The sequence below is a fragment of the Macrotis lagotis genome, chromosome 1, assembly GCF_037893015.1.
Source record: "Macrotis lagotis isolate mMagLag1 chromosome 1, bilby.v1.9.chrom.fasta, whole genome shotgun sequence".
NCBI lineage: Eukaryota > Metazoa > Chordata > Mammalia > Peramelemorphia > Peramelidae > Macrotis > Macrotis lagotis.
This window is the reverse complement of record NC_133658.1, coordinates 265118463-265145458: the sequence shown is the minus strand read 5'-3', so window position 1 is coordinate 265145458 and position 26996 is coordinate 265118463. Positions and strand designations below refer to the sequence as shown.

Sequence of the window (26996 nt, the reverse complement as noted above, 5' to 3'; positions counted from 1 at the left end):
ATCACTACAGAACATATAAAATATTTGTCTATCTCCCAAAGCATACACAAGAACTATAAATAGAGTGAGGACTGAAGATGCAGGCTGACAGAAGTACTCTATTTTGATCACTAATTGATCCCTTATCTGTATGTTAGGAAGCTCCTATATACCCCCAAACTAGCTTAGTCAGTTTCATTTAGATAAGGAATGCAAGGCTCTCTTGATAATCAATTCAGTAAACTTCAGGGATGCAAGATCACAAGATCAGCAAACTTTCTTAACCACAATGCTCTAGTGATAAGTCAATATAATCAGAAACCCAGGGTTCTGGGTTCTTGATCAATTTCTGAATCCCACTGTACTCCCATCACCACCACTACCACAACTACCACCACCTATCCTTATCAATGGAGATGGAAGACCAGGAAGTCACATATTTCCATGCTTGTGAGTAATAAATTGCCTGATTTATAATCCTTGCTTCTCTTCACAGAAAACAAATAAAAAACTGTCTTTACATAAAAATAGACCTAAAAAAGGTAAAAAAACAATATTATTTCCTTATAGCTAGGCAAAGTCATATTATAAAAATGACTCTAATATTGAAAATAATTTGCTGATTCAATGCCATATCAATCAACTCACTTACTTATAAAACTAGAAAAAGGAATCAATAATATCAGATCACAAACTATAATACAAGTCAACAATCACTGAAACTATTTCACATTAGTTAAGACATGTGTAGGTTCATCTGTAGAGCACATTAGATATACAACATACAGAAATAAAAGATAAGTATCATTAAGCTAAATACTCAACTACTGGGGATAAAGATTCACTATTAGGAAAAAAAACTGCTGGGAAAGTTGAAAATCAGTCTAGTTGAAATTAGGTATAGACCAAATTTTTACACAATTTATCAAGACAGACTCTGAAATGGTCAAAATATATCTCATGGTTGAAATATAAATGGTCATAAGATAAATAAATAAATTATAAGAAAAAGGAAAAACTCCTTTACAACTAAGAAGAATTCATGAACAAACAAGGAAAAAAGAGAATCAAAAAAGATAATGTGAATATTGATTATATAAAATTAAGAACATCTTGCACAGGCAAAATCAGAGAAGTTGAAAAGGAAAAGGAAAATAGTTAACCAGGAAAACATCTTTTTTATAAAGTTTCTCTGATAATTGTATCCTATCCAACAAATATACAGGAAGTGATTTTTATTTATAAGTACAAGAGCAATTATGAATTGATGCTGAGTGAAATGAGAAGAACTAGAAGAACATCATATACATTAATAGCAACATTGTTAGATGATCAACTATGATGGAGCTCCTCTCAGTAGTTCAATGATCAAGGACAACCTTGAGAGACCTGTTATGGAAAATGTCATCCACATTCAGAGAAAAAACCATGGAGTCTGAATGCAGAGCAAACCATACTATTAATCACTTTTAAAAAATTTCTTTATATTTTTTCTTTCTCGTGTTTTTTTCTCTTACTTCTAATTCCTCCTTCATGATATAAATATGGAAATATGTTAAACATGATTGTATATGCACAATCTCTATCATATTGTTCACTGTGGAACTCAAAAGCTTACAAAAGGATGAATTCTAAAGTGTCCTTGCATGTAATTGGAAAAAAATAAAATTTTAAAAAGATAAAGAACAATTCCCCAAAAGACAAATGAGTAAAAAGTATGAACAAATACTTCTCAAAGAAAAAAAATCACTTATAATTAGATAGATGTACATTAAAACTCCTATTCCTTTTACATTGGCAAAAATGGTCAAAAAGAAAATGCCAGATATAGTCATCTGGAAAACAATTTGGAGCTCTGCCTAAAGTGCCAATAAACTGTATGTGTATATATATATATATATATATATATATATATATATATGAATATATACATATATATATATATATATATATATATATATATATATATATACACCTTTTTGAACAAGCAATCCTGCACCAAAGAGATACAAAAGACTTACATGTACAAAAGTATTTATAACAGCTCTTTCTATAGTGGCAAAGAACTAGAAAGGTTTTCATCAATTGGAAAGAATGTGAGCAAATTATAATATATTAATCTAATGGAATATTCTTCCATCATAAGAACTGACAAAAGGGACTATTTCTATGAAACCTGAGAAGACATATAAATTGATGAAGAATAAAATCAGTGGAACTCTGAGACTTATTTTTGCAATACACTCTATGACACCTTCTGACACATAAGTAAGAAATTCAATATGCAGAATGAAACGTATTTTGACATGTCCAATGACAGAAGTGACTTTGCTGGACTAGGTATATTTCTCATGGGAGTTTGTTTCTATTTTTTTTAAATGGGGAGAGATTAAAGGAAAGGAAGAGTAAGGATAGAGTGGAGAAGGAAAGAGGGACAGATACATAGACACACAGAGAACTGAAAGAAATTTATAGTGAACTACAGATAACCTAAACAGCTTTGAAAGTTGCATGTAAAAAAGTAAGTTCTATATAAAATAGAAATTCACAATGTAATGTGCGTTCTTCCCTTTCTGTTCTACTAAGTATGTGGGAACATTCATTATACTTGTGTTGAAAACAGTATTTTTAAATGTCATAAATTTTTAAAAATATTTTCTCCATCAATGACTATAGGGAAATCAAATTTAGTCTACAACATCCATCCTCTGGTGTGCTGAAGTAGAAATGGCACTTAAGAAAACAAAGAAGGGAAATTAATTTGGATTATGTCAAATATATGAAAAGGACCTTTCTTCTGTAAGCACCACAATTCCAAGGATTTCAGGAAAACTAATTCACAATATTTGAAAAACAGTGGATATGATCTCACAATGACAAAAGACAAAGACAGTCTTAGAATGAGACAGACAGAGACATAGAAACACAGGGAGAATCAGGGGAAGATGGACATAAAGAGACTGAAAAAGAAGGGCACCAAGAGATAGAAACATAAGAAACAGAGACAGAACTACATAAGAAAACACCAGTGACAACCTACCTACCCATTGGTTTCTATCTCTATAATCTTTAGAAATAAGTCCTTCCACCCCATACATACTGGAACATCCTTGATAAAGTAGGAAACAAGCAAGCTTACACAGATGCTATTCTATAATAGACATAACTTTATAGTCTTATTATTGCCTTTAAGTTGCAGAGAACATAAAATCCCACAGTTCTCATTGTTTGTTGGCTATTTTTAAAAGTATTATTCAATAGAGCAAAACAATACCTTAAGGGGAGCTGACAAAGTGAAAACAAAAAGTATGGAAGGAGAACAAACTAAATTGCTAGTTTCATCACTAGTTGAATGATTGTAGTGACTTTACCATGAAAATATCATCCAAGAGTGGGTATTTTAGTTTATTATGCACACTAGATTAGCCCCATCATGCTTAGTTAGCCATTTAGAAAGATAATGTCTGACATCAGCCAATTATCCAATATTGGTCATGAAAGATAGGAAAATAAATCATATAGTTACTTTTATAAAGTTCTCCTTTTGATTTTATTTGTGATGTGAAACCACTGTAAAATAAAGGAGCTCAAATGTGTCCTACAAATGACTTTGAAAACTGAACCAAATTCTTCTCCCGCCAATCAAAATCCATGAAAAATAGAAAATCTAATTTTTAATCCATTCATAAAAATGTAATATTCGGTCTATCTTAACCCAGATTGTTTTTATCATAAATGAAAATGTATCTAAGAAAAACAATAATTAGCATTTAGATAACTTTTAATTAAGATTTGCAAAGTATTTTAAAATATCAATTCAGGGACCACTAGGTAGTGCAGTGGATAGAGCACGGCCCTGGAGTATGGAGGAGCTGAGTTCAAATCCAACCTCAGACACTTAATAATTACCTAGCTATGTGACCTTGGGCAAGTCACTTAACCCTACTGCCTTGCAAAAACTAAAACTAAAATAAAATAAAAATAAAAAATAAAATATCAAATCATTTTATCATCCCAATAGCATCTACCATGGGAGGTGGATGCTATTATTACCCCCATTTTACAGATGAGGGCACCAAAAGTGACAGAGGTTAAATGACTTGCCTAGGGTCACACAACTAGTAAGTGGTTAGATTTTAGACACCAGGTCTTCTTGACACCAAGTCCAGCACTCTATCAACCCTCTGATCTATCTGTCTCTACTAACATTAATATTAATAACTTTAATTCAAGTTTTACTATTTGTTGAGCCCCACAATGAGTCAAATGTGTCCAAAATTAAATTTGTAAGAAAAAAATCACCCTGAATTATTCAGCATACATGAACAATTTTATCAGTAGATTTAACCACTCTACCAACAGCTACTAAAGTATAATGAAGTTTTATACTAGTTGGCTTGAATAATTAACCATTTTAATTGAAACTAAATTATATCATAATAATAAAATTCAAAATCCTGCACACTTACAAATTTTTGGTCACATAATCCATGACAGAAAACAAACAAACAAGCTGGCCCTTTATCAACTAATCATAGTTGCTTGTTATCAAAAGCTACCTTCTCTTTTTCATGGAAAGGGATTACTTTTAATTTTATTGAAATTATTTATTGAAAAGATTATTCTTACTTCATAAGAGATCTCTTTCAACAAAGTAAAAGAGTTAATCAAAACTAACAATATAGTGACTCGGTCTGAAAGTACAGACATTTCATATCTGTATCCCCACCCTACATCTCTATTTTTTTTTCTTATATGAACAGGAATCTATTTCCTCTCCTTCCCATCCTTCACCCTACTGAAAAAGAAAAAGCAGGTGATAGATCATTTCTTGTATCAAATATGCATAAGTCAAGCAAAATGAATTCTTTCAATGGATATACAAAAATATAGCTCTATAATATATGTAATGTATGTCTTTTGCACTATAAATTCACCATCTCTCTAATGAAGCAAATGTTTCTCAGGAATCACGAATCACCACAGTTCTTATAGCTTCAATGTTGCCTAATTTTATAGCGTAAAAATGTATATACAATATTCCCCTGGTTCTGCTCATTTTATTTGGCATTAGTTCAGATTCTGCTTTCCTATGTTTCAGTAGGTTTTGTCAAATAAGGAGTCCATATCCTAGTATTTGAAGTCTTTATGTTTCTTGAATAGTAAGATATTATATATTCTAATCTATTCCACTGGTTTATGTCTGTATTTCTTAATCAATGTTAAATTTTCCACATTGCAAAGCATATTCAATTCTATATTGTGAGTTTTTAGAAGCCTCTTCCACTTTTTTATCTATAAAATTAGAGACCCAAAACAATAACCAAATCCTAAAATGAAATATTACTTTAATCACTTTCAAAACAAGAGAAAATATTCATGGAGTATATGTGAGTGAAAAGATAATTGAACTTTTTGAACAGGTCATGAAAAGTAGTCATGATGATGGCAAAAAAGTCAAAGCAAATAAAGAATATAAATGAGGACAGCCTCAACCCAAAGCAGAATGGGGGGGGGGATCAGAAGCCTTGGAAATTAGAGCCCAAGACCATTCAAACAAAATAAGTATCCTTTAAACCTAAGGAATATAAAGAAGATTATGTACCTGCTCCCTGTAATAGCAAAGCTGTTATTTTTGGATTTAGAAGATATCTTGTTTCTTAAGAAGTCTTCTTTGCTAACTATGACTTCTTTAGGGAGAATGCCTGAAACTTGATGTTAGATAAAATATATCTTCCTGTAAGAAAATCACACATTGGCTTCTGTAAAGGGTCAGTGTTAGATCACAGAAAAGAGTTAAAAATAATTCATATTTCCATAGTGATTTATATTGTGTCAAAAAAAATTCCTCACAACAACCTGTAATGTAAGTAATATAAACACAATTACATTCATTTTACAAATGGGGAAAAAGGCTCAGAGCGTGATGTAATTTTCACAGGATCACACTCTTTGTTAATATTAACAAAACAATCATTTCACTCCTATTCTGCCTGTTCAGAACCTCTAGGGTTAAATACAACCCCTTGGTTGTATTTCATGAAAAGCAAAATATCAATGTTCTAACTTCCACTGCAATTAATAATGAATTTAATGTTGACAGACTTCCCTAAGTATTTCAAAAATCATCATTGCATTCAGTTCATTTCAATAAACATTTATTAAATATAGAGCACTGTGTTGGGTACTGAGAAAACAGAGATGAATAATGCATTGTTCTTACTCTTGAGTTTATATTTAGAAAGGGAGCCTATCTATCCCCTAGCTAAAAGATTACCCTAATATTCAAAGACACCCCCCAGATAATAATAGTTAGTCTAATGTCAGAGGATCACAGACCTAGAGCTGGGAGAGACCTCAGAAGTCATTTAATCTAACCCCCACACCTTGCCTATGAGGAAACTGAGACTCAAAGAAGTCAAATGACTTTTCCAAGTTCACAGTTTGTCAGTAGAAGGGATATGAACTCAGATCCTATGGCTCCAGATCAAAAGTTCTAGTCACACTGTATCTCAACCATCTCAATATTTCATTCATCAGTAAACATCTAAGTTGTATGTTGCACTCTATTAAGAAGATAAGACACAAACTGACTAGCTATAAAATTAGATGTCATTACTGACTCCAAGAAAGAGTAAAGGAATCATTGGAAATTTCCCAAAGGAGGTGACATTTGAAATGGATTTTAAAGAATGAGTGGAAATTTCATAGGCAAAAAAACCAGGAAAAGACAGAAGCAAGGACATAGATGTGAGAGATTGGAGTGGAGGCAAGAAGACCTGCTAGGAGGAAAAAACATGAAATTTGAGGGAATATGGATGCTGGTAATGGAAATAAAAGGAGAGGAGGGATTCTGGAGGAGTAGGATTGATGGTATTTGACCAATTAGATATGGAAGATGAGGGAGTGGGAAGAAAAAGATCACTCCCAAGATTCTGAACAGGAAAAAATTGAGTAAATTTTAGTGCCACCAACAGGAATGGTGAAATCAGCAAAAGGAGCAGGAAAAGAAAACAGTCATCTCAGGGTTGGTCATTCTTGTGGAGACTCAAAGATGCCTGTAGATGTGTTCAGAAAACAGATCATGGCCAGAGAAAAAAATTAGAAAGACAGTTGAAAACAGTTGAAGACAGTTGAATAACTAAAGTAAGTTAACATGAAAAATGTGATTGATAAGAGAGAGAGAGGGGAAAGAGAAGAGGCCAAGGGAAGACCCTTCTAGAACACCCACATGGTCACAATCACAGATCATCACAATAACACAGCTCAGAGCTCCATGGGGGTATTTCATACTTACAGAGTCCCTAAAAAGTTGAACATTATATGGTCAGTCAGCCAGTGATGATTTCAACAATTATTGTCATGATAACTGATAGATGGATGATTGTTGACTCAATAAACCAGTGACAAGGGCTATTGAAATAATGTAGAAAGCCAAAAATATCTTTATCCTGTCTCTTCAACACAAATTCAGCATAAGAAAAATATTCTGGGAAGTTTTCTGATCAACCTAAAAATATGCTGTCCCTCTAGAAACAACGGAATCTTTACAATGCTTTTCCAATTCTGTTACTGCTACCTCACAAAAAAAATGAAGGAATGAAAGACATACAGAGGTATGCTGATAAATGTTTAACAACCAGCTGTTCAGGAAAAAAAAGTACTACTGACATTTTAAGTTTAACCTGTATTATTAACATTTTGCATGATTTCTTAATGCTAAGCAATTAAGGAAACAATGGAACAAGTCCTAATTTGTTATGTTTAATGATTTCCAAAATATAAATAGTTACACTGAAAATTTAACAATCAATTTCAGAGCTTGTCTGAGCTGAATCAGTCACACAGATGCCACAAGGTGGCTTAAACTGAGATGGAGAGGAGGCTGAGGAATGAAAAAATGTATGAGTGTGTTATCTCCCAGTTTTATAGTAAAAGCTACAAGTAAATTTTGGTAGAAATTTCAATGCAACAGGCTGACTGTTAATTAAGGTTCAAATAGAGGAGGGAGTAGTGAAAGCACAATCCCCCAGGCTTGTTAAAATGAAATCATTAGTTTAACATATGGAGGTAGAGGACACAGGGGAGAGAACACTCCCTTTGCTGGAGACCTGTCACTTGGAAGTGGCTATTATTAGGAACAAGCAGAATATAAGTTTGCCCAATAGTTATGGGTGCTAAATAATTGTAAGAAAATAGATATCTAGGGGTCAATGGAAGGACATCAGCATTCAGTCCAGAATCAACCTGTTACAACTGAAAGAGAATGGGCTCTAGGTTCAGAAGACCTGGGTTCAAATACCACTCATTATGCTTCCTATCTGGTTGATCCTAGGACAAGACATTAAACTTCTAATTATCTTTCAAATGGTAGTAATATATAGTTCTATAAGAAATCATGAGCTGTAGGATTTTAGAAAAGCCTGTAAAGACTTGCATGAACTGATGCTGAGTGAACTGAGCAGAACCAGAACATTGTACATATTAACAGCAACATTGTGAGACTAATAACCATGATGGATGCAGTTCCTCTCAACATTTCAGTGATCAAAGATAACCCTAACATATATGTTATGGAAAATGACATCCATATCCAGAAAGAAAAATAAACAAAACAAAGCAAAACAAAAAAGACTGGAATATGAATGCAGAACAAAACATATCAAGTTCACTTTTAAAAAAATTTATGTTTTTTTCTTTCTTTCTCTTGGTTTCCCCCCCCTTAGTTCTAATTCCTTTTTCAAAACATGACCAATCTGGAAATGTGTTCAAAACAATTGTATGTGTACAACTTTTACCAGCTTGTTTGCTACCTGGGGAAGAGGGAGAGAAGGAAGTGTGGTGGAAAAATGTGGTAGGAAAAATGTGGAACTCATAAACTTGCAAATGGATGAATGTTGAAAACTACCTTTGCATGTAATTGGAAAAAGTAAAAATAAAATAAAATGAAATAGTAGTAATAATCTTTGTGCTATCTACCACTTAGGACCATTGGGTGGAAAGTAGTCTGATGTTTGATAAACCCAGAGTTCAGCTTCTGGGATAAGAATTCTCTCTTCAATAAAAACTGTTGAGAAAATTGGAAGTTAGTATGGCAGAAACATGGATTAGACCAACATCTCACACCCTACACCAAGATAAGATCAAAATGGATATAGGATTTATATATAGCAGACAATATTATAAGCAAACTAGGAGATCAAGCAATAGTTTACCTATCAGATCTATGGAAAGGGAAACAGTTTATGAGCAAGGAAAAGATGGAGAATATCATTAAAAACAAATTAGATAATTTTGATTACATTAATTTAAAAAGCTTTTAAACAAATAAAACCACTGTAACCAAGATCAAAAGAAATGTAGTAAATTTTTACAATTAACATTTCTGATAAAGGACTTGTTTCTAAAATATATAAAAATCTGAGTCAAATATAAAAAAACAAGCTATTCCCCAGTTGACAAATGATCAAAGGATATGAAAAGGCAATTTACAGATGAGGAAATCAAAGCTATCCATAGTAATATGAAAAACTGCTCTAAATCATTACTGATTAGAGAAATGCAAATTAAAGCAGCTCTGAGGTACCATCTCATACCTATAAGATTGGCCATATGACCAGAAGGGGATTGTTCAGTGTTGGAAGGGATGTAGGAAATCTGGAATACTGACACATTATTAGTGGAGCTGTGAACCCATCAAACATTTCTAGAGAGCAGTCTGGAATTATGCCCAAAGGGCAATAAAAACATTCATACCCTTTGATCCAGCAATGTCATTACTGGGTCTATACCCTGAAGAGATCATGCAAAAGGGTAAAAACATTACTTGTACAAAAGTATTCATAACAGTCCCGTTTGTGGTAGCAAAGAAATGGAAATTGTGTAAATGTCCATCAATTGGGGAATGGCAGGACAAATTGTGGTATATGTATGTTAGGGAACACTATTATTCTATTAGAAACCATGGGGGATAGGGTTTCAGTGAAGGTTGGAAAGACTTGCATGAACTGATGATGTTGAGAGAGATGAGCAGAACCACAAGAATATTGCATACCTTAAAAGCAACATGGCAGTGATGATCAATTTTAATAAACTTGCTCATTCTATCAATGAAATAATCAGGGACAATTTTAGAGTACCTGTGATGGAGAATTCTATCTGTATCCAGAGAAAGAATTACGGAGTTTAAACAAAGAACAAAGGCTATTACCTTCAATTTTTTTTTTAAAAAATGTCTTATGTACTACATAATTTTGCTATCTCTAATATTTTATTTTCCTCTCAAGGATATGATTTCTTTCTCTACACATTCAATTTTGATAGATGTATAGCATGGAAATAATGTAAAGATTATCAGACTGCCTTCTGTGGGGGTAATGGGGGTAGGGAAGAGAGGGTAAGGAAAATAATTGTAAGATTCAAAAACCTTATTTAAAAAACCCTACAGAAAACTACTACTGTATATAATTGGAAAACAAATAAAATGTTAATTAAAAAATTGAAAAATAAAAAATAAAATGAAATGAAATGAAATAGTAGTAATAATCTCTGTGCTATCTACCACTCAGGACCAATGAGTGGAAAGTAGATAATTTTAAAGTATCATAGAAGCATGACTGTATTGTATTGTATTGTATTTTTTGTATTACTGTTCCAAAGTATCTTCCCTCAGTCCACTGATATGTTGCTACTAGAAAACCACCATATTGCTCTTTTGAGCTAAACACCATGTTACTGAGAATGTTGTAAGACTTCTTCCAGGCAATAAGAAGAACCCTTTCTAAGGTGGTAACAGAAGGGATAGAGAAGAGATGGATGGATAGGACAGTTTGGAAAACTCTAGTTGGGTGGAATTGACAAGCTGGAACATGGTTGGTCATGAGATAAAAAAATAGGGAGAAGAAAGGGTTAAAGATAACCTAAGCTTTTGAATAAGTTCAAAGTCAGATCTGGGATCAATCACATCTAGGTTCAACTGCTTACTATTCTAGGATCAAGTCATTTCATTTCACTTTTCTCTTCTGTAAAATGGGGGGGGGGGGGGTGTTAGATTATATGACTTTCAAGCCCTACTCCAGTTTGAGTCCTACTGAAGTCCTACCAAAGAGGTTCTTTGAATCCACATTGTGGGGGACATTGAAGACTCAATATCTTCAAAAGTTGTGCCTGTGAAGCACAATCTCTATTAAGTTTCAACAAATTTGAAAGAAAAGCTTTGAGATGACCTTAATGATGGTGTGTGAGGCTGTCACCAGAGGTTTGACCCAGCTAACCCTGCAAAGCCTCATCATCAGTTCATCCACAGGATGATCACTTTTCCAGTCACATTAGTTCACTAAGACTATCTACTAAGAGCACCAGGACTGTAATATGGATCAGTGGTGGGGCCACAGATACCTAAGAAATCATGTATATTTGAAGTATTTTTATCTGAGATAGGTGACATGTAGCACCATCAGGAACAAAGGATAAAAAGTTAGAAGAAATCTTAGAATTCAATTAATCTTTATTTTGAATATGAGGAATCTGAATCCTAATGAAATTAAATTATTTTCTTGAGCCCACAGATACAGTAAATAATTGTGTTTGTGAATCACATATACTCTGGTTCCACTTTAGTATTACCATGCCTTAAATCACTTCCCTTCTAAAAGAGGCCTCCCCAACCACGTCTCCCATACTCTGTTGCAGAGGGTTTCTGTGACTTATTGATTACCAACATGTTTGTTTAATAATAACTCAAGTGCATTTATAAGGCAGAGTTTTCTTCAAAACCTTTTGTTAGTAAAAATGAGGCCTGAGGGAATGCAGTACCTAAGTGCATCAGCACAATTAAACATGCTGCCCAGTTTAGGAGTATCTGGTCCCCACAAGACTGTCTTTTCCTTTTCTATCTATTTATGAAATAGTCAGAAGTCACAAAACAATAGTCTGGGATTCAGTATTTTTGGAACAGCAGCAGTAGATACAATGCATTCTCACATTATTTTCTGAGAGCTTTTATCTTTTGGGGAAACAATGTCAGGGGAGGTGGGAATGGTATTTAGTATCCCATACCTATAATCTGCTTCTCAACTAATTAAAAATGATTAGTAAACCTGACCCCCCCACACAACAGTTCAGCCAGTCATTGATGTCAGTAGACAAGAGGAAAAGAAAAGGAACTCTTCCTCCTCTGTTTGTGTCCTCTATAGCTACTAGTAAATAAAAATCTCTACATGTGACACAGGTTTGCAAAGAGAGAAGGGAGTAAGAAAGGTGTGTAGTTATTTTAGACATGAAAGTAACTTAGAGGAATGAGTCAAACTTCATTTTCTAGAGTCTCTTCTAGAAGGGAAGGGATTTAATTTTTGGTCATACTAAAGTGGAGGAAGTGACCCTGGAAAACCAGAGAGAAAAAGGGTGACAAAAGAAAAAATTGTTCACAGAGGGAAAATTCCCAAGACAAACATCACCCACTTTAAAATTCTCCATTAACAAGAAATGCATATTTCCTAGTTTTGTCATTTACCATCAAGAACATTCTCAGTGTAAGATAATTTGATGTGGTGAAAAACACTGGACCAAATGTCAAGAAACCTAGGACTCTAAAGACTTTATTAGCCAATAGTCCTTAGGCAAGTCATTTCATATTTTTCTGGACTCATTTAATGCATTTTTACCTATGCAAATTGGTGGAACAGTGGATACAGTGCTAGACTTGGAGTTGAAAAGCTCTGAGTTAAAACTCTGATTCAGACATTTATTTAGTTGTGTGACATTGGTCAAGTCACTTTACCTCTCTCAGTCTCAGTTTCTAACATAATTATAATAAAAGTACTTACCTTCAAGGTTATTATGAGGATCAAATGAATTTATATATATATATATATATATATATATATATATATTTATACAATTATATATACACAAACACAAGCATATGTTATATGTATGAATAAAGCACTTTGCAAACTTTAAAGTTCTATATAAACATTATGATTCTGCAGGTAGGGATAACAACTAATATCCTTATTGCCTTATGAGAAAATTGCCTCATGTTGAGAAAATCAGTTGTGATGATGGATCTAAGTGCCTCAGTAAACTACAGAAGATGTCGTTACTAAGGAAGGAAAATAGTGTTTAGAGGTCATATGACAATTCACAATTCAGAAAGTGTTCTCAGAAGTCATGAATTTCCTTGACTTCAGCTGCTTTTCATTAAGGTTTCAAGAGAATAAAACATGTTAAGATGAGTCAATTTCAGTTTTTACATCACAGTCATTTAAAAAGTCATCAGTAGAAGTACTTACTTCATACAGAATGATGAGCAGAGATACCTAGGCTTTAGATTTCAACTTGACTTTTTTTCAACCCATACAAACAAAGCTTTTAATCAACATAATCTGACAAGTGTCATAATATTATCAATCAGTTCTTCTCCCTCAAAAACTCTACTTGCAGAAAAATTATCCAGATAAGGGTTGGTTCTTCTGTTCTATATTTAAAAGTATAAAAGAACAAATGGGATCCTGAACTACCCATAAACTAGCAAAGATCTATTTTAATTGTCTTTTCTTGCATCAGCTTAGGTACTAGAATTTACCTCACCAGCCCCCCAAAATCCTCAAGCAAACAAACCTTCAGGGAACTACTGCACAAAATAGAGTTAGGCAAAATCTACTAAAAATAGACTAGCAGAGAATTGAAAGACTCATATAAACTGATGCAAAGGGAAGTAAGTACAACTAGGAAAATATAAGAGTGGGGAGAAGGAGGGGCAGGGTGGGGTGAGGGCTGGGAGGACAAACTTGTTCTGGCTATGATCTGAAAAGAGTTGAGAAAATGCACTTCCTTCACTTTGAAGGACTACAGTCATACATTACCTATACCATCAGATTTGGCTGCTGAGTTAGTCAGTTTGACAAATTGCCTTTCCTCTGTTACAAGGGAGCAACAGGGTAAGAAATATACTATAGTTGGAAATTAAGGTTCTATAGAAACAAATGATATAAATAAAAAATGAAAAGTTAAAAAACACTTTGGACAAATTTTGCCTATGTTTATGCTTTCTGAGGAGGTTTAAGTCATGATTATACTCCTAGCCTGAAGAACTGCAAAAGGACTGGTTTAGACACAGACCATGTGAGCAAAGGTTAAATAAACTGTCCACCAAGTAACTGAGACCTGCTCCAACATGTAGCTCCAACAAGGATTTAAGCTGTAAAAGCCTATGGCAATATATAGATCTCTAAGCATATTTCAAGGCGGTATTGTGGACTGTGGAATAGAGAGAGATCAAGAAGACCAATAGCACCGAAGCTTGTAACTATCAGTAACTCCCAGTGGGGGAGAGAGACCTGGGGCACTGAGATCCCATCAAACAACACCTGGATCTTTCGAAGTCTGGAGAAAGTACAGTAGAACTTAAAAGGGCACAATTATGATAAATGATTTGCAGGTGTAAATGAGAATATAAATTACCTAATATCCATATGCAATATTGAGATAACATTACAATAAACTGAACAAATAGCTACATCAGCAAATAACAAAAATGCCTCAAGACTGAAACAAGCCAGGAGGATGACTGACCATTCCCCAACCCAAGCACAATATACATCCCTCTGTGGTTAATGCACACAATGATGATGGCACATTTTTATTTAAAAGAACTTAAAACACCACCAGCATGAGTTCTGCATTCCTACAACCCTAGATTTTGTCTCCAAAACCATGTGACATGAATTTTGACTCTCATTCCTCTTTGTGGGACTGTGAATCTAATATCCAGGTATTTATCTAACCCCTTCCTGAACCTATTAATTTTTTCAGGCTATACCGCTTTGAAAGGCGATTATGTGTTTTATACTCATTGTGTCTTTTCTTAAATTACTTCTTTCATGCATCAAAGGGATACCCCTGCCTACCTCTAGTTATCCATGAATTGACATGCAAAACCTGGCGTAAGCACCCTGTATAAAGCACAATATTTTTTCCTCTGCTTATAGCCCCCTAATTTGAATTCATATTTAAAAGTCCTAATCTTTTAGGACTCCATCTCCATATCAAAACAATAGATTTCTAAAACTGGAAAAAAGTATTTTAGATCATCTCATCCAAATATCCTCATTTAATGGTTAAAAAAACTGTCACCCCATCAAGAAAAGTAACTGTCTTAAATACAGTTCGATAAAGGATTATAGATTTAGAGCTGGAAAAAAAATTGGAGGTCATCCAGTCAAAGCCCCTCACCTTGAAGATGAGGAAACTAAGGCCTAGACTGTCAAAAATGACTAGTCCAAGGTCAGTATAAGTAATAAGGGACCAAGATGAGATGGAAAAACCACTCCTCCCACTCCAAATCCATCATTCTTTCCACTGCAAAATGATGAGTGGCAAAGGTAAAACTAGAAGAAGGTCAGTAGCCTGGCCACTCCATAATCTCTCTTTTAAATTAACCCTCTAAGATCACTATTTCTTAAGTCAAAAGTTGTCTAAAGTAGCAGATCATGCTACTCTTTAGTCATACAACAATCCTTGTTCCTCTTCTTCCTTAGGAAGGTGGGATAACTGATCAACCTTGTTTTAGTGGAACAGTGCCAGCAGTTATAGGAAAACTCTCCATGTGAATGGGGTGCCCCTCCAAGCATTCTGTTTGAGAAGCATCTTTTTGGGTGGATCATTATTTTGGGAAGAAGGCATTTGTAACACCTGCCTATAGCAAGGGCATCCTGGGCCTCTGGAGAGTTATAGACGTAAATTCTCTCCAACTGCTGGGAGGAGATTTCCTGCCCCAAGGGAAAGCACTAGTTCAGGGACAGAAAGGGTATTACCAAGTGGGAAGGCAACTCCCAAAGGTCAAGACACAGGATGTGCTTTCAATTCCAAACACCGAACTCACTGCAAAAGGGGTTGCAGGGCCAGGAAAAAGCCTGGAGTCACCCCAAGCTCTCCCTGTCTTTCTCTTCTTCCCAGCAATTGGGATAGGAGTTCCTGATCCCTAAAAACCTCGGGTCTAATGCCCCATCCACAGCCTCTTAGCTCTCCCCTGGACTGGTACCATGCCCAGCTGTAGTCCTTGGGGAATAAAGGCTCCAAAGCTCTAAAGACAGAAGCAGATGACCCATTTTAAATGACCTAAGTGAGAAATGAAAAGGAGGGGGCGCTGACCCAGGCTCTCCATCTCCAGCCAGCTCCCCTCAAAAATCATCTTATGCTCCTTCTTTCCTACCTTGGCGCCTGCCTCTTCGGTCTTTCTCTTGGAACACGAGTAGCAGAGAACGCAGGGGGCCGGTGCAGCGGGAGCCCTCCCCTCCTCGCCCTCCCATGGCACAGGAGAGAGAGTCGTGCCTAGCGGGCGCGGGAGGGCAGGGAGGAAGCAAGCGAGCAGAGGAGCAGGGGAGGGGGCCCTGCTGGCGCGCTCCGCTGGGCCCGCGGGGCTCGGGCTGGGCCGGGGGCGCGGGCTTTCCCGGGGCAGCGGCTGGCGCACCCTACACAGAGCCTGCGTTGAGCCTGGGTACCCGGGCACACTAATGGTTTGCAACCCAGAAGGGAGGGGAGGAAAGGGGAGGGGAGGGGAGGGGAGGGAAAGAGAAGGAGAGGGGCGGCGCCCGGTCCTGGGGCCCCTGCAGGAAAGTGTGTCGTGTGTGTGTGTGTGTGTGTGTGTGTGTGTGTGTGTGAAGCTGTGTCTATCCTGCGGTTCGAGCCCACCACTCAGGGGCCGCTTACGGGCTTCTCTTTCAAGAAGAGACAGAGTGGTGGAGATGCAATGACCTTGCCTTAAGGGCGCCACCCCAGATGGTGACTGAGGTAGAGATGCGATGGATATCCCTGCCTACGCAAGAGCCTACACCTTCCAGGAAACCCCTCGAATGCTCCCAGCTGAGGAAAATGGAACAAATTGACCGTGACCTCCAGTGTCCCAACCCCCCACCATGCCCCATATATTCACAGAGAACTTTCCCTGCTACTTCTTCATTAACAACTCTAGAGCAAAATACCCAACTATCCTTGCAGCATTTTGATTTGTAAAGAGCTTTGTTCAAAAGAAAAAAAGAACACACACACACACACACACACACACACACACACAGAGACACGTGCTTCTTAAACTAGATGTCTTACCCTGTATTAACTATGCTGTAATGAGGGTCACTCATTACCAGAACATAATCACTTAGTGATGAGTCTTTTTGGCAACAACTCATAAAACCTGCTGGGATTCAGGCAAGTGAGTGAAAATACTCATATTGACTATATTTCAGATTTTTCTTAAGTTTTGAAGAAGAGGGGCGGCTAGGTGGCTCAGTGGATAGAGCACTGGCCTTGGAGTCAGGAGTACCTGAGTTCAAATCCAGCCTCAGACACTTAATAATTACCTAGTCATGTGGCCTTGGGTAAGCCACTTAACCCCATTGCCTTGAAAAAAAAATCTAAAAAAAAGTTTTGAAGAAGAAATAGAATTAGTAGGATTTATATTATTCAGGAATTAATTTGCTTGTGGCAATAAAGACACATTATAATAGAATTCCTTTTGAAATTCAGTGTTTTCTATATTTTGGTAGCACTGAATTAAATTAAACAATAAAATTCTGGATTCCATCAGTTGACTTCACCTTTTTTTAATCTCAGTCTCATCAATGTCTTCTCACAAGATATGTTTCTCAGAAAGTACAGCTCAGGGAATGGTATAGCTGGTGCCATCATTCAGCTCTCTGCACTTTGTGTAATAAAATGAAACCAAGTTTGTGAATAATTAAAATTTATGAAAAGCAGCATGATTGCTCTGAGCTGATACACATACTGGATGTGTGTGTTGCAACAATATTATATATGGATATTAATCAAGAACTGGAAATGGAAGAGACCTTAGCTGATATCTAGTCCAATCTCCTAATTTTACAAAATAGAAAACTTAGATCCATAGAGTTACTTGCCGAAGGTAACAAAAGTAGGGAGCAACAGTCTTGATTTGAAGCTAGGTCCTTGACTCCAAAGTCGATATTTTTTCCAAAGAACCAGACTGCCTTGAGTTGGGGTTTTTTTGGGGGGAGGAGATATATAATTAAATTCATAAAAGGCTTTTATTATATAATGTTATAATAAGTAAGAATAAACAAAAGAATTATTATTAGAAACAGAAATTTGAATGAATCTGTATTTCCTAAACTTTTGGTTTGAGGAACAAACTATTGGCTGAGATTAGTCATTGTGTTTACAAGCAAAATTTTGAAGAATTTGAAACAGGAAAAATTTTACTGGAACAAATTATGATTCTATAACTAAGATGCTGGCTAGAATAGGAAATAGAGAGCAGATCTCAGATTAGGGAAGTCCTGATTTCAAGTCCAATCATTAATAGGTACTTGTTATGTGATTATGAGCAATTCATTTCTCTAACAATGCCCACAGACAACTCTTTACAACTATGGATTACAGTGGCTTACTGACCTGTATTGGTAGAGGAAGTTTCCTCAATAGAAGCTCCCTAAAGTGATAGCACAAAATGTTCAAAAATGCCTGTGCTTAAACAACCATCCTTAAACACCACTTTCATCATGTCATTGCAATTTTCAAAAACCTGTAATGGTTCTATGTCAATAATAATAGCCAGTATTTATACAATTCTAAGTTTTGCAAAACATTTTATATGCATTATTTCATTTGCCTCAACATATCACTGTGAGTTAATTTATTCTACAGGCATTATATGTCTTATAAATAAGGAGACTGAGGCTTCAAACATTTAAATGGCCTATCCAGAATTTAATAGAACAGTCAAACTTGGGTCTTTTTGATTTCAAGTTGAGTGGTCTATCAACTGTGCCAGGAAGTCTAAACATCTCTTCCCAGATTTCAAATATTCTACCCCTAGCCTCAAACTTATCTCGAAATGCAATTCAACTTGAACCCTTTGACAGAAGAGTCTCCTTATTGCCCCAAGAACAAGCCATGGGGATTCCTGTCTTCCTCTCTTCACTCATACTCCTGGTTAGAATATCCTCTCCCTTATCTCCATTAATTGAAATCTTACAAGTCCAGCTTTAATGCTGCTTGAAAGGGCAGATGGTACTCATGTGGGAAGTACTCCTACAACAATCACTTAAGAAGTAGATGTTTTCCTCACGAATACTCTAGGAATTTTCATTGACCTCCTCCTCCTCCTCCTCCTCTCAAGAACATAAGACAAAAACAGCAACAGTAAGCAGTACTTCAATTCTATACTACATGATTTAGTATTTAATTGTCAGCTTATGCTGCATTTACTGTTCACTGGCTCATTCATGTTATTAAGTGAGATGCAAATATTATCACCCTTAAGAATTCCCTACAACCTCCTTTAGTACTTTTAGAGCTATTAAGAACTTCAAAAATAATCTAATATAGACCCTTCATTTTAAAATGACAAAAAAAACTGAGGCAAAGTGGGGAGGAAATTATTTTCCTTAGGTCAAAATAAATAGTAGTCAGGAATGAAGCTGAAGTATCACTTGATGTTAAAGGGTCAGACAATAAGCATTTATAATTGCCTACTAGGTGCCAGGAACTGTGGTCAGTACTAGGGAAATTTCAAAAAAAACCTCTTTCCTCAAAGAGTTAATAATCTATTTGGGGAAACAATATGCAAATAACTGTAAAAGTAAAATGTATACTGGGTAAGATGTGGATGATCAACAAAGGAAAGGTATTAGTGTTAAGGGGAATCAGTAAAAGTTCATTATAGAAGATCAGATTTTAACTGAGACTTGAAGGAAGTCAATGGCACAAGGAGCTAGAGATAGAGAGCATTATAGGCATGGAAAATATTAAACCTAGTTAGCCAGTTAAAATACTTGGCAAAGGGAGAGATGGAATGTCTTGTGTGATGAATAGAAGGGAGACTAGAGTCATGAGGTAGCAGAGTACATGGTAAGGACTGGGGAGGGAGGAGTAAGACATTAGAAAGTTGAAAAGGTAAGAGAAGGGCTTTGCCCAAAGCCCCAGCCTGCCCCCCACCCACAGGGTCATAAAGGACAGATTCAGCTCTAATAGGAGCCCTGCAATGATGCCTGACTCCTGCTCAGATCCCATATGCCTCTCCATTTCCCATTGGTAATAAGACTACAGTCCTACAATTTCCTCCTTGAAGGGTAAATACAGCTATTCACATGGCTTTATTGAGCAGGGAGTCAATAATTAGAAACCTCTGATAAGTTGGAGAAATACCAGGTCTTACCTTACTATCTGTCCTGTCACTGTGCCCAAAGAACAATGTCTTGGTAGATGTTTAACAACCACGATTTTTTTTTTGGCTTTTTTTTAGGTTTTTGCAAGGCAAATGGGGTTAAGTGGCTTGCCCAAGGCCACACAGCTAGGTAATTACCAAGTGTCAGAGACCAGATTTGAACCCAGGTACTCCTGGCTCCAGGGCTGGTGCTTTGCCACATAGCTGCCCCCAACAACCAGGTTTTTTTTTAAAAAGTACATGCTTCACGAATTTTAAATTTAATTTGCATTGTTAATTTTTTGCCATCACTTTCTTAATCTAGACAATAAACAAATTAAACGTTGATTTGTAGTATTTGATTTGTGTAAATGCTTACATTGAAAATTTAACAATCAGCTCTCCAGACCTGTAATAAATTGGGTCCAACCAACCTTTCCTAAAGACTTAACATCTCCTTTGCTGAATCTAGGGCTATCTCCAGTCATGGTCTTCTTCAAGAATGAAGGATAAACATCATTTACTAAGGACCACTTTTTGGTTGATCTGGAATGGAACTGTCTTTTATGTCTCTCCCAATTAGAATGTCATATTCTAAAAATATTTTAGATTATATATAGGTTCCTTTCCTTTTTCCAATCATCTTTGGAAATAGACCAACAGTTTATCAGTCCCAATTTTTCCCACATTCTGTTGAATATTTTTCACTTTCTCCTTCTATAGTTTTAGCTAATCTGGTAGGTGTAAAATGATATTTCAAGGCTGTTTTATTCAGCATTTCTGTAATCAATAATGTGTTAGAACATTTTCTTTTTTACTTTTTTACAAGGTGGGTGATTTGGGTAGCCTGTCCATGACCACAGGATCGGGTGGTTGCTGGGTCTCTGGGGTAGGATGTAGGTTTGGAGCCTCTTGGCTCCAGGTGTGCTCTGTCCGCTGCACCATTTGGCTGCCCCACAGTTTATCTTTAAAGAAGGACAGAGTGAAAGGAGAGAGAAAATATAATAGATGGTAGTGGGGAGGAAAGGATGGAGGGAATTACAATCAGCAACAGCAACTGTGGATACAATATGGAAGTAACTTCTATGATGGACTGATGATAAAGAATATGATCCAAATGAGACTGCGCTGATGGTATCAGAACACAGACTGGAATGCATTCTTTCCTTCTTTTCTTTCACTTTGTTTCTCATGAGGTTTTATATTTTTGTGGAGGAGGGGATATTATGTAATTCTTAAACAAGAATACTTTAGTAATTTGTAAATAAATTAAAGAATATTAAAAAAATCAATAATGTGTTAGAGCATTTTTGCATGACTATAAATTATTTGATTTCTTCACAGGAAATGTATATTTTCAAATTCTTTGACTAATTAATCAATTTAGAAATAACTTGAATTCTTATAGATTGAACAAAATTATATAATTTAAATATGAAATCTTTATCTGATAAACTGTTAAAAATTTCTCCAATTTTCTGCTTTCCTTCTGATATTGGCTATATTTGTTGTAATTGTGAAAAAAATCATCCATTTTATACTTAATTTTGTTCTCTCTTATTTTTGTTAATGTAAACAGTCTAGCAAGTAATCTATTCCATGTTTTTCTAATTTCCTTGTATAATCTCTCTTTATATCTAGGTCATTTAATACATTTTAATATTATCTTGTAAAATGGTATGGGATATTGGTCCATGCCCAGTTTCTGCTTTTAAATTTCCCCAATAATTTTTTTATCAAATAATGAATTCCTACCCCAAATTGTAAACCTTTACACTTGTCAAATATAAGATTATTATGTTTATTTGCTGCTGTAAATTATGTGTCTACTCTACTCCATGGATCTACTTTTCTATTTCTTAGCCAATAGCAGATAGCTTTGATAATTACTGCCTTATAATTATATCAATAGATGAAGAAAAACTTTTGATAAAGGTCAACACTCATTTCTATTAAAAATATATTTGATAGTATTGATATAAAAGTTTTTTCTTTATATTGATTTAAAGCATTTATTTAAAATCATTAGTAAGCATTATTTATAATGGAGATAAACTAGAAGTCTTAAGATTAGTTATGAAGCAAGTATGCCCATTGTCACCAAAATTATTCAACAATAGATTGGAAATCCTAGCAATAGCAATTGGAGAAGAAAAAGAAATAGAAGGATTCAGAGTAGGGAAGGAGGTAATAAAACTATCTCTTTTTGTGCAGATGATATAATATTCTTGGAAAATCCCCAAAACTCAACTAAAATGCTGGTTAAAGCAATTAATAATTTTAGCAAACTGGCAGAATATAAAGTAAATCCACATAAATCATCAGCATTCCAATATATCCATCACAAACAAAACTCTACAAGAAGACAGAGTATTAAAAAAAATCCCATTTACAAAAGCTCTCTCTTTGTGGTGACAAAGAACTGGAATTTGTAGAAATACTCATCAATTGGGGAATAGCTGAACAAATTAGGGTATATGATTATGTTGGAGTAGTACTGTGCTATAAGACATGATGAGCTCAGTCATCCTAGAAAAAGCATGGAAAGGCTTGCATGAAATAATGAAGAGTGAAATGAGCAAAACCAAGAGAACATTGTATATAGTATCAGCAATATTGTTTTGACAATGCTTTGAATGAGTAAGTTATTTCACTATTATAAATTCACTATAAGTACATTTGAAAAAGATGCTATCTGAAACCAGAAAAAGAATTTATTAAAGTATGCATAAAATAATTTTACTCATGTTTACCTATTTGTGTCTAATAGTATTTATCTCTAGGGTGAGGGAAGGGAAGAAAAAAAGAAAATTTACATGATAATATTGTATATTTGAAAGGAAAAGCAAGTTTTATATATAGTAGAATTGCAGTGTCATCTTCAATCATTCTTTTTGATTATACTGTGTTATGGAAGTGCTTGTTTTATTCCCTAAATTAAAAATAAAATAACATTTAAAAAGGACTATTCTTGAGAGCCAAGGGTTATCTCATTTTCTATTCATATCCCCAGAACTTTTCACACTATTTGGCATAATAAGCACTTAATAAATTCTTCTTCATCCAATCATTCATCTTTTCCATCCTTCTATGATTTCCTATAACACTAATGTAGAAACCACTAGTTGGTCCATAATCAAATCAGAACTTAGTATTTTTATCAACTCATAACCTGTCTAAATGGTTCACATTTCTTCTACTACCTATGCAAATATCTCCACCAACCCCTCTTATGCAAAATTCTATCTGCTTCCCTAAGAAAATAACCATTAGAATTTCTGAAAGGGAGAGGAGAGAGATTCCATCATATATGCCCTGTGAGGAGCTACATTTTTATTGTGCATTCCATATGATAAATATCATCTCATAATGCATAGAAAGCACCTATGGGGTCCAAGATGAGAGAGCAGTGTGGCGTAGTAGGTGTGGGAGCTGTCCTTAGAATCAGAAAGACCTCAGTATATAACTCCCATCTTTGACAGGCACTGCTTAGCTAATCATATGCAAATCTCTTAACCTCTCAGGGCCCTCAAACAATTCCCTTAATATTATAAGTTGCAGAGAAGCTCCTGACCTGCATTGGTAGAGGGAATTTCCTAACCTTGAAAGCTCACTATACCAATGAAATCATGAACCAAGTCCCTACTATCCCTATCCTTCTATACAACACCATCAAGTGGGTTGTATTCTTATTAAATTCAGTTTACGGAAGGAGCTGGGACAGTGGAAAGGTCCAGTGGAAAGTACACTTGAAAATTAATAAAAATAATAAAACAAAAATAGTAAACATTTCTATAGTCCTTACTATTTACTAGGTACCCTGTAAGATCTTTACAAATACTATCTTATTTGATTCTCATAGTAACCTTGCAAGGTAGGTGCTCTTATTATTCCAATTTTACAGATGAGGAAACTGAGGGAAACAGGATTAAGTGATTTGCTAAGTCACACAACTAGTAACTGTCTGAGACTGGGTTTGAACTCAGGTCTTCCTGACTCCTGCTCAGTATTCTATCCACGGCATCACAGAGCTAACTCTAAATGTATTTAAGAGTGCTGGTCAACATCAACAGAAACTGGACCTACTAGAGCCTGGTGATCTGGAAATGACCCCCAACTATGGACATGTTTATCCCTGCCAAGTGGAACATGTCAGCCTTCAGAGATCTATCAATTTGGACTGGAAAGCGTAGCCTGAGTAGGCTGAGAGACTAAGCAGAGTCAAGGGTCTCATGTTGGGGTTAATCTTCTATGAGGAATAAGAAAAGAAATAATGGTTCACAACCAACAGGACTATGACCCTAGAACTGATCATCCCCTAAGCCTCCCTCCCTCTGCTTATATCCAGATCTCTAGAAGGTTAGCCCAACCAACCCCATCCCTGAAACAGCTCATTCCTTGTGGTTTTTGACTTTGTATGGATTCTTTTGCATTTTTCCAATGCAGTTTCAGACACCCCCCACCTCCTTTCTTACCACCCTCATGTTTTATCCATTTTTGTCCCTTGAGCTTTTATTCCAATAAATTAGGCAAGTAAGAATCTAAAAAGAAAGTGGGGGGAGGTCAGTGCTGATCAGTCTAATCACCTTTTGATAGAGAGGTAATGGAGTGTAAAATGAGATGAAAGATAAGTAGATAGAGAAATGATAGAATGAAAAGAAGGAAGGAAGGAAAGGAGGAGGGAGAGAAAGAAGGAGGGAAAGGAGAAAGAAAGGAAGGAGGCAAAGAAGAAAGGCAGGAGGGAAGGAGGGAAAGAAGGATGAAAGGAAGGAAGAAGGGAGGGAGGGAAAGAAGGAGGGAAGGAAGGAAGGATCTCAGCAAACTAGTGGGAGATCCTGAGTCCCAGAGTAGTGAATTTGGCAAGCACCAACACCAAGACCCCCCCTACAAGCCATGACATGGCCAAGGGAATTGGCAGACTCTAGCTCTGAGAGCCACACCATGCTTCAGGCATCCTCCAGCAACCAGGCCCCTACTTATTTTGGCATGGTTCTTGGTTTCTTGGTGAATGGTTTGTTCTTGTCCTTTGTTATCAAAGAAGACAAAATGACATCACTATGTTTGAGATAAATTACAGAGTGTCTGGCTATGGCTGATCAGACCAATGCGAGCTTAGAATGCTCTATCACAGGTCGGGTACAAATAGTTCATGTGAACACTTGAAATGGTACTTGTCTTTCAGGTCTATTGGATCTTGTGTTGTCTAGGATTGTGAACATGTTCCATATACCGAAGGTGAGTGAAATCTTCTTTGAAGAAGTTTTTGCATATTTTTTTAACCTCCTGCTGCAATAACCAGGCCATGGTTGGGTAAATAGACTATGTTAGGGCATCCTTTCTAGCCCCTTCCTCACATCAGGAGGTAAGCAGTGTGATTCTTAAAAAGGCTGCTCAGACATCCAGGGGGGCTGCTGAATCTCACTGCTGCTTTCAGCGGGGAAACAATCCTTGGGCCTGGGCTGTTGTGTCCAGGGTTGTGACTACAGCTCCCAGTGTATCTGCACCTGTTGCTTTGTCACTTGCCTATTGCCACAGGATTTTAAGGAATGGTTATGAGTGATGTCTTTTGTTGCATGTGTAATTTGGATTTAAGTGAGGTAGAGCTGCACAAAATCAACCTCCTCACTCTTCCAAAGTCATCATATTCCAGCATAGCAAGAACAGAGTCAAGACAACTGGTGATGGTTCTAGTTGCAGTGGATGACCTTGGCATATTCGATGTCTAACCAAGCTCTAAGTGCTCTACAGCACCTGCTTCAGCTGGCTTCATGGCTGTTGGAATGAATTGTTCTCTTCTGCCCATTCCACCAGTGGAAGACTTACATGCTTGGGGTAGATACTGCCCTCCCCCATTGCTCACTGAAGAGTCTGAGACTCCCTCAGTTACCCTCAACCTGATTTAGCCCATCTGCCAAAACAATTTATCAAGGTGTGGCCACTATGCATACAACAGCTTCTTGGAGCCACAGGTGAGAGTTAGGTAGCTCATGTGGACATCAAAAGCCCTGAAAAGGGTTTCACAGCCCTCACAGCAAGGTATCAGTCTTCCTTGAAAACACCCTACACCCTATAGCCCTGGTCAGGCAGGCAGTCTCCAAAGTTCAGACAGCCAAGTGCTTCAATGTAGCCAAGGGGAAACCCAGAAATACCCCACCAGCTTCAGCACATCAGACACAGCCAATAGAACCCCAGCCCTGCACCAGGTAAGTTATCAGTCTCCTATGGCCTCCAAAAGCAACAGCTACACCACACCTCCTCAGGGCAGACACAAGGGTTTCTTGTGGGTCTCAGGACAACATCAGTGCAACACCAGGTTAAAAAAACCAGGACCTGAAGTCACTGACACAAGAAGTCTGAAATCATACCCCTTCCACTTTAGGAAAATTTAAGAGGAAGGGGAAAAATACAACAAATATGAACAAAAAGCAACAAAAAAGAATAAAAAATACATAGATATTTACTTACAGGGAAGACCATGACACAAATTCAGAAGAGGAAAACAATTTCAAAATACCTATGGGCAAAACCCCAAAGAAAAGTGGAAAGTGTTCTCAAGCCCAAAATGCACTCATGGACTAGCTCAAAATGGAAGGTTAGAATCATCTGAGAGAGAAAAAAGAGAAAAAATGGAAAACAAAATGAAAGTGATGCAAGAGAATTATGAAAAATGATTCAACAGTTTGGAGAATGATTCAAAAGTAGTACTGGTCAAAATGGAAAAGGAAATATAAAAATTCATTGAAGAAAATGACTTTTTAAAAAGTACAATTGATCTAAGCTAATTGAGGAAAAGAACACCTTGGATATTAGAGCTGAATAAGTGAAAACTCTT

General features: G+C 36.1%; 1 protein-coding gene across 1 annotated transcript in view; it reads right to left on the bottom strand.

Annotated features, from left to right (window-relative positions):
- PHACTR3 (phosphatase and actin regulator 3) overlaps nt 1-16335 on the bottom strand; it is a 319965-nt gene extending 303630 nt beyond the window's left edge. The window contains exon 1 of the mRNA XM_074210374.1: nt 16193-16335. Coding sequence (XP_074066475.1) covers nt 16193-16289 — 97 coding nt within the window. The 5' untranslated portion in view covers nt 16290-16335. The remainder of the gene's footprint in view (nt 1-16192) is intronic.
- Nucleotides 16336-26996: the final 10661 nt, after the last annotated feature.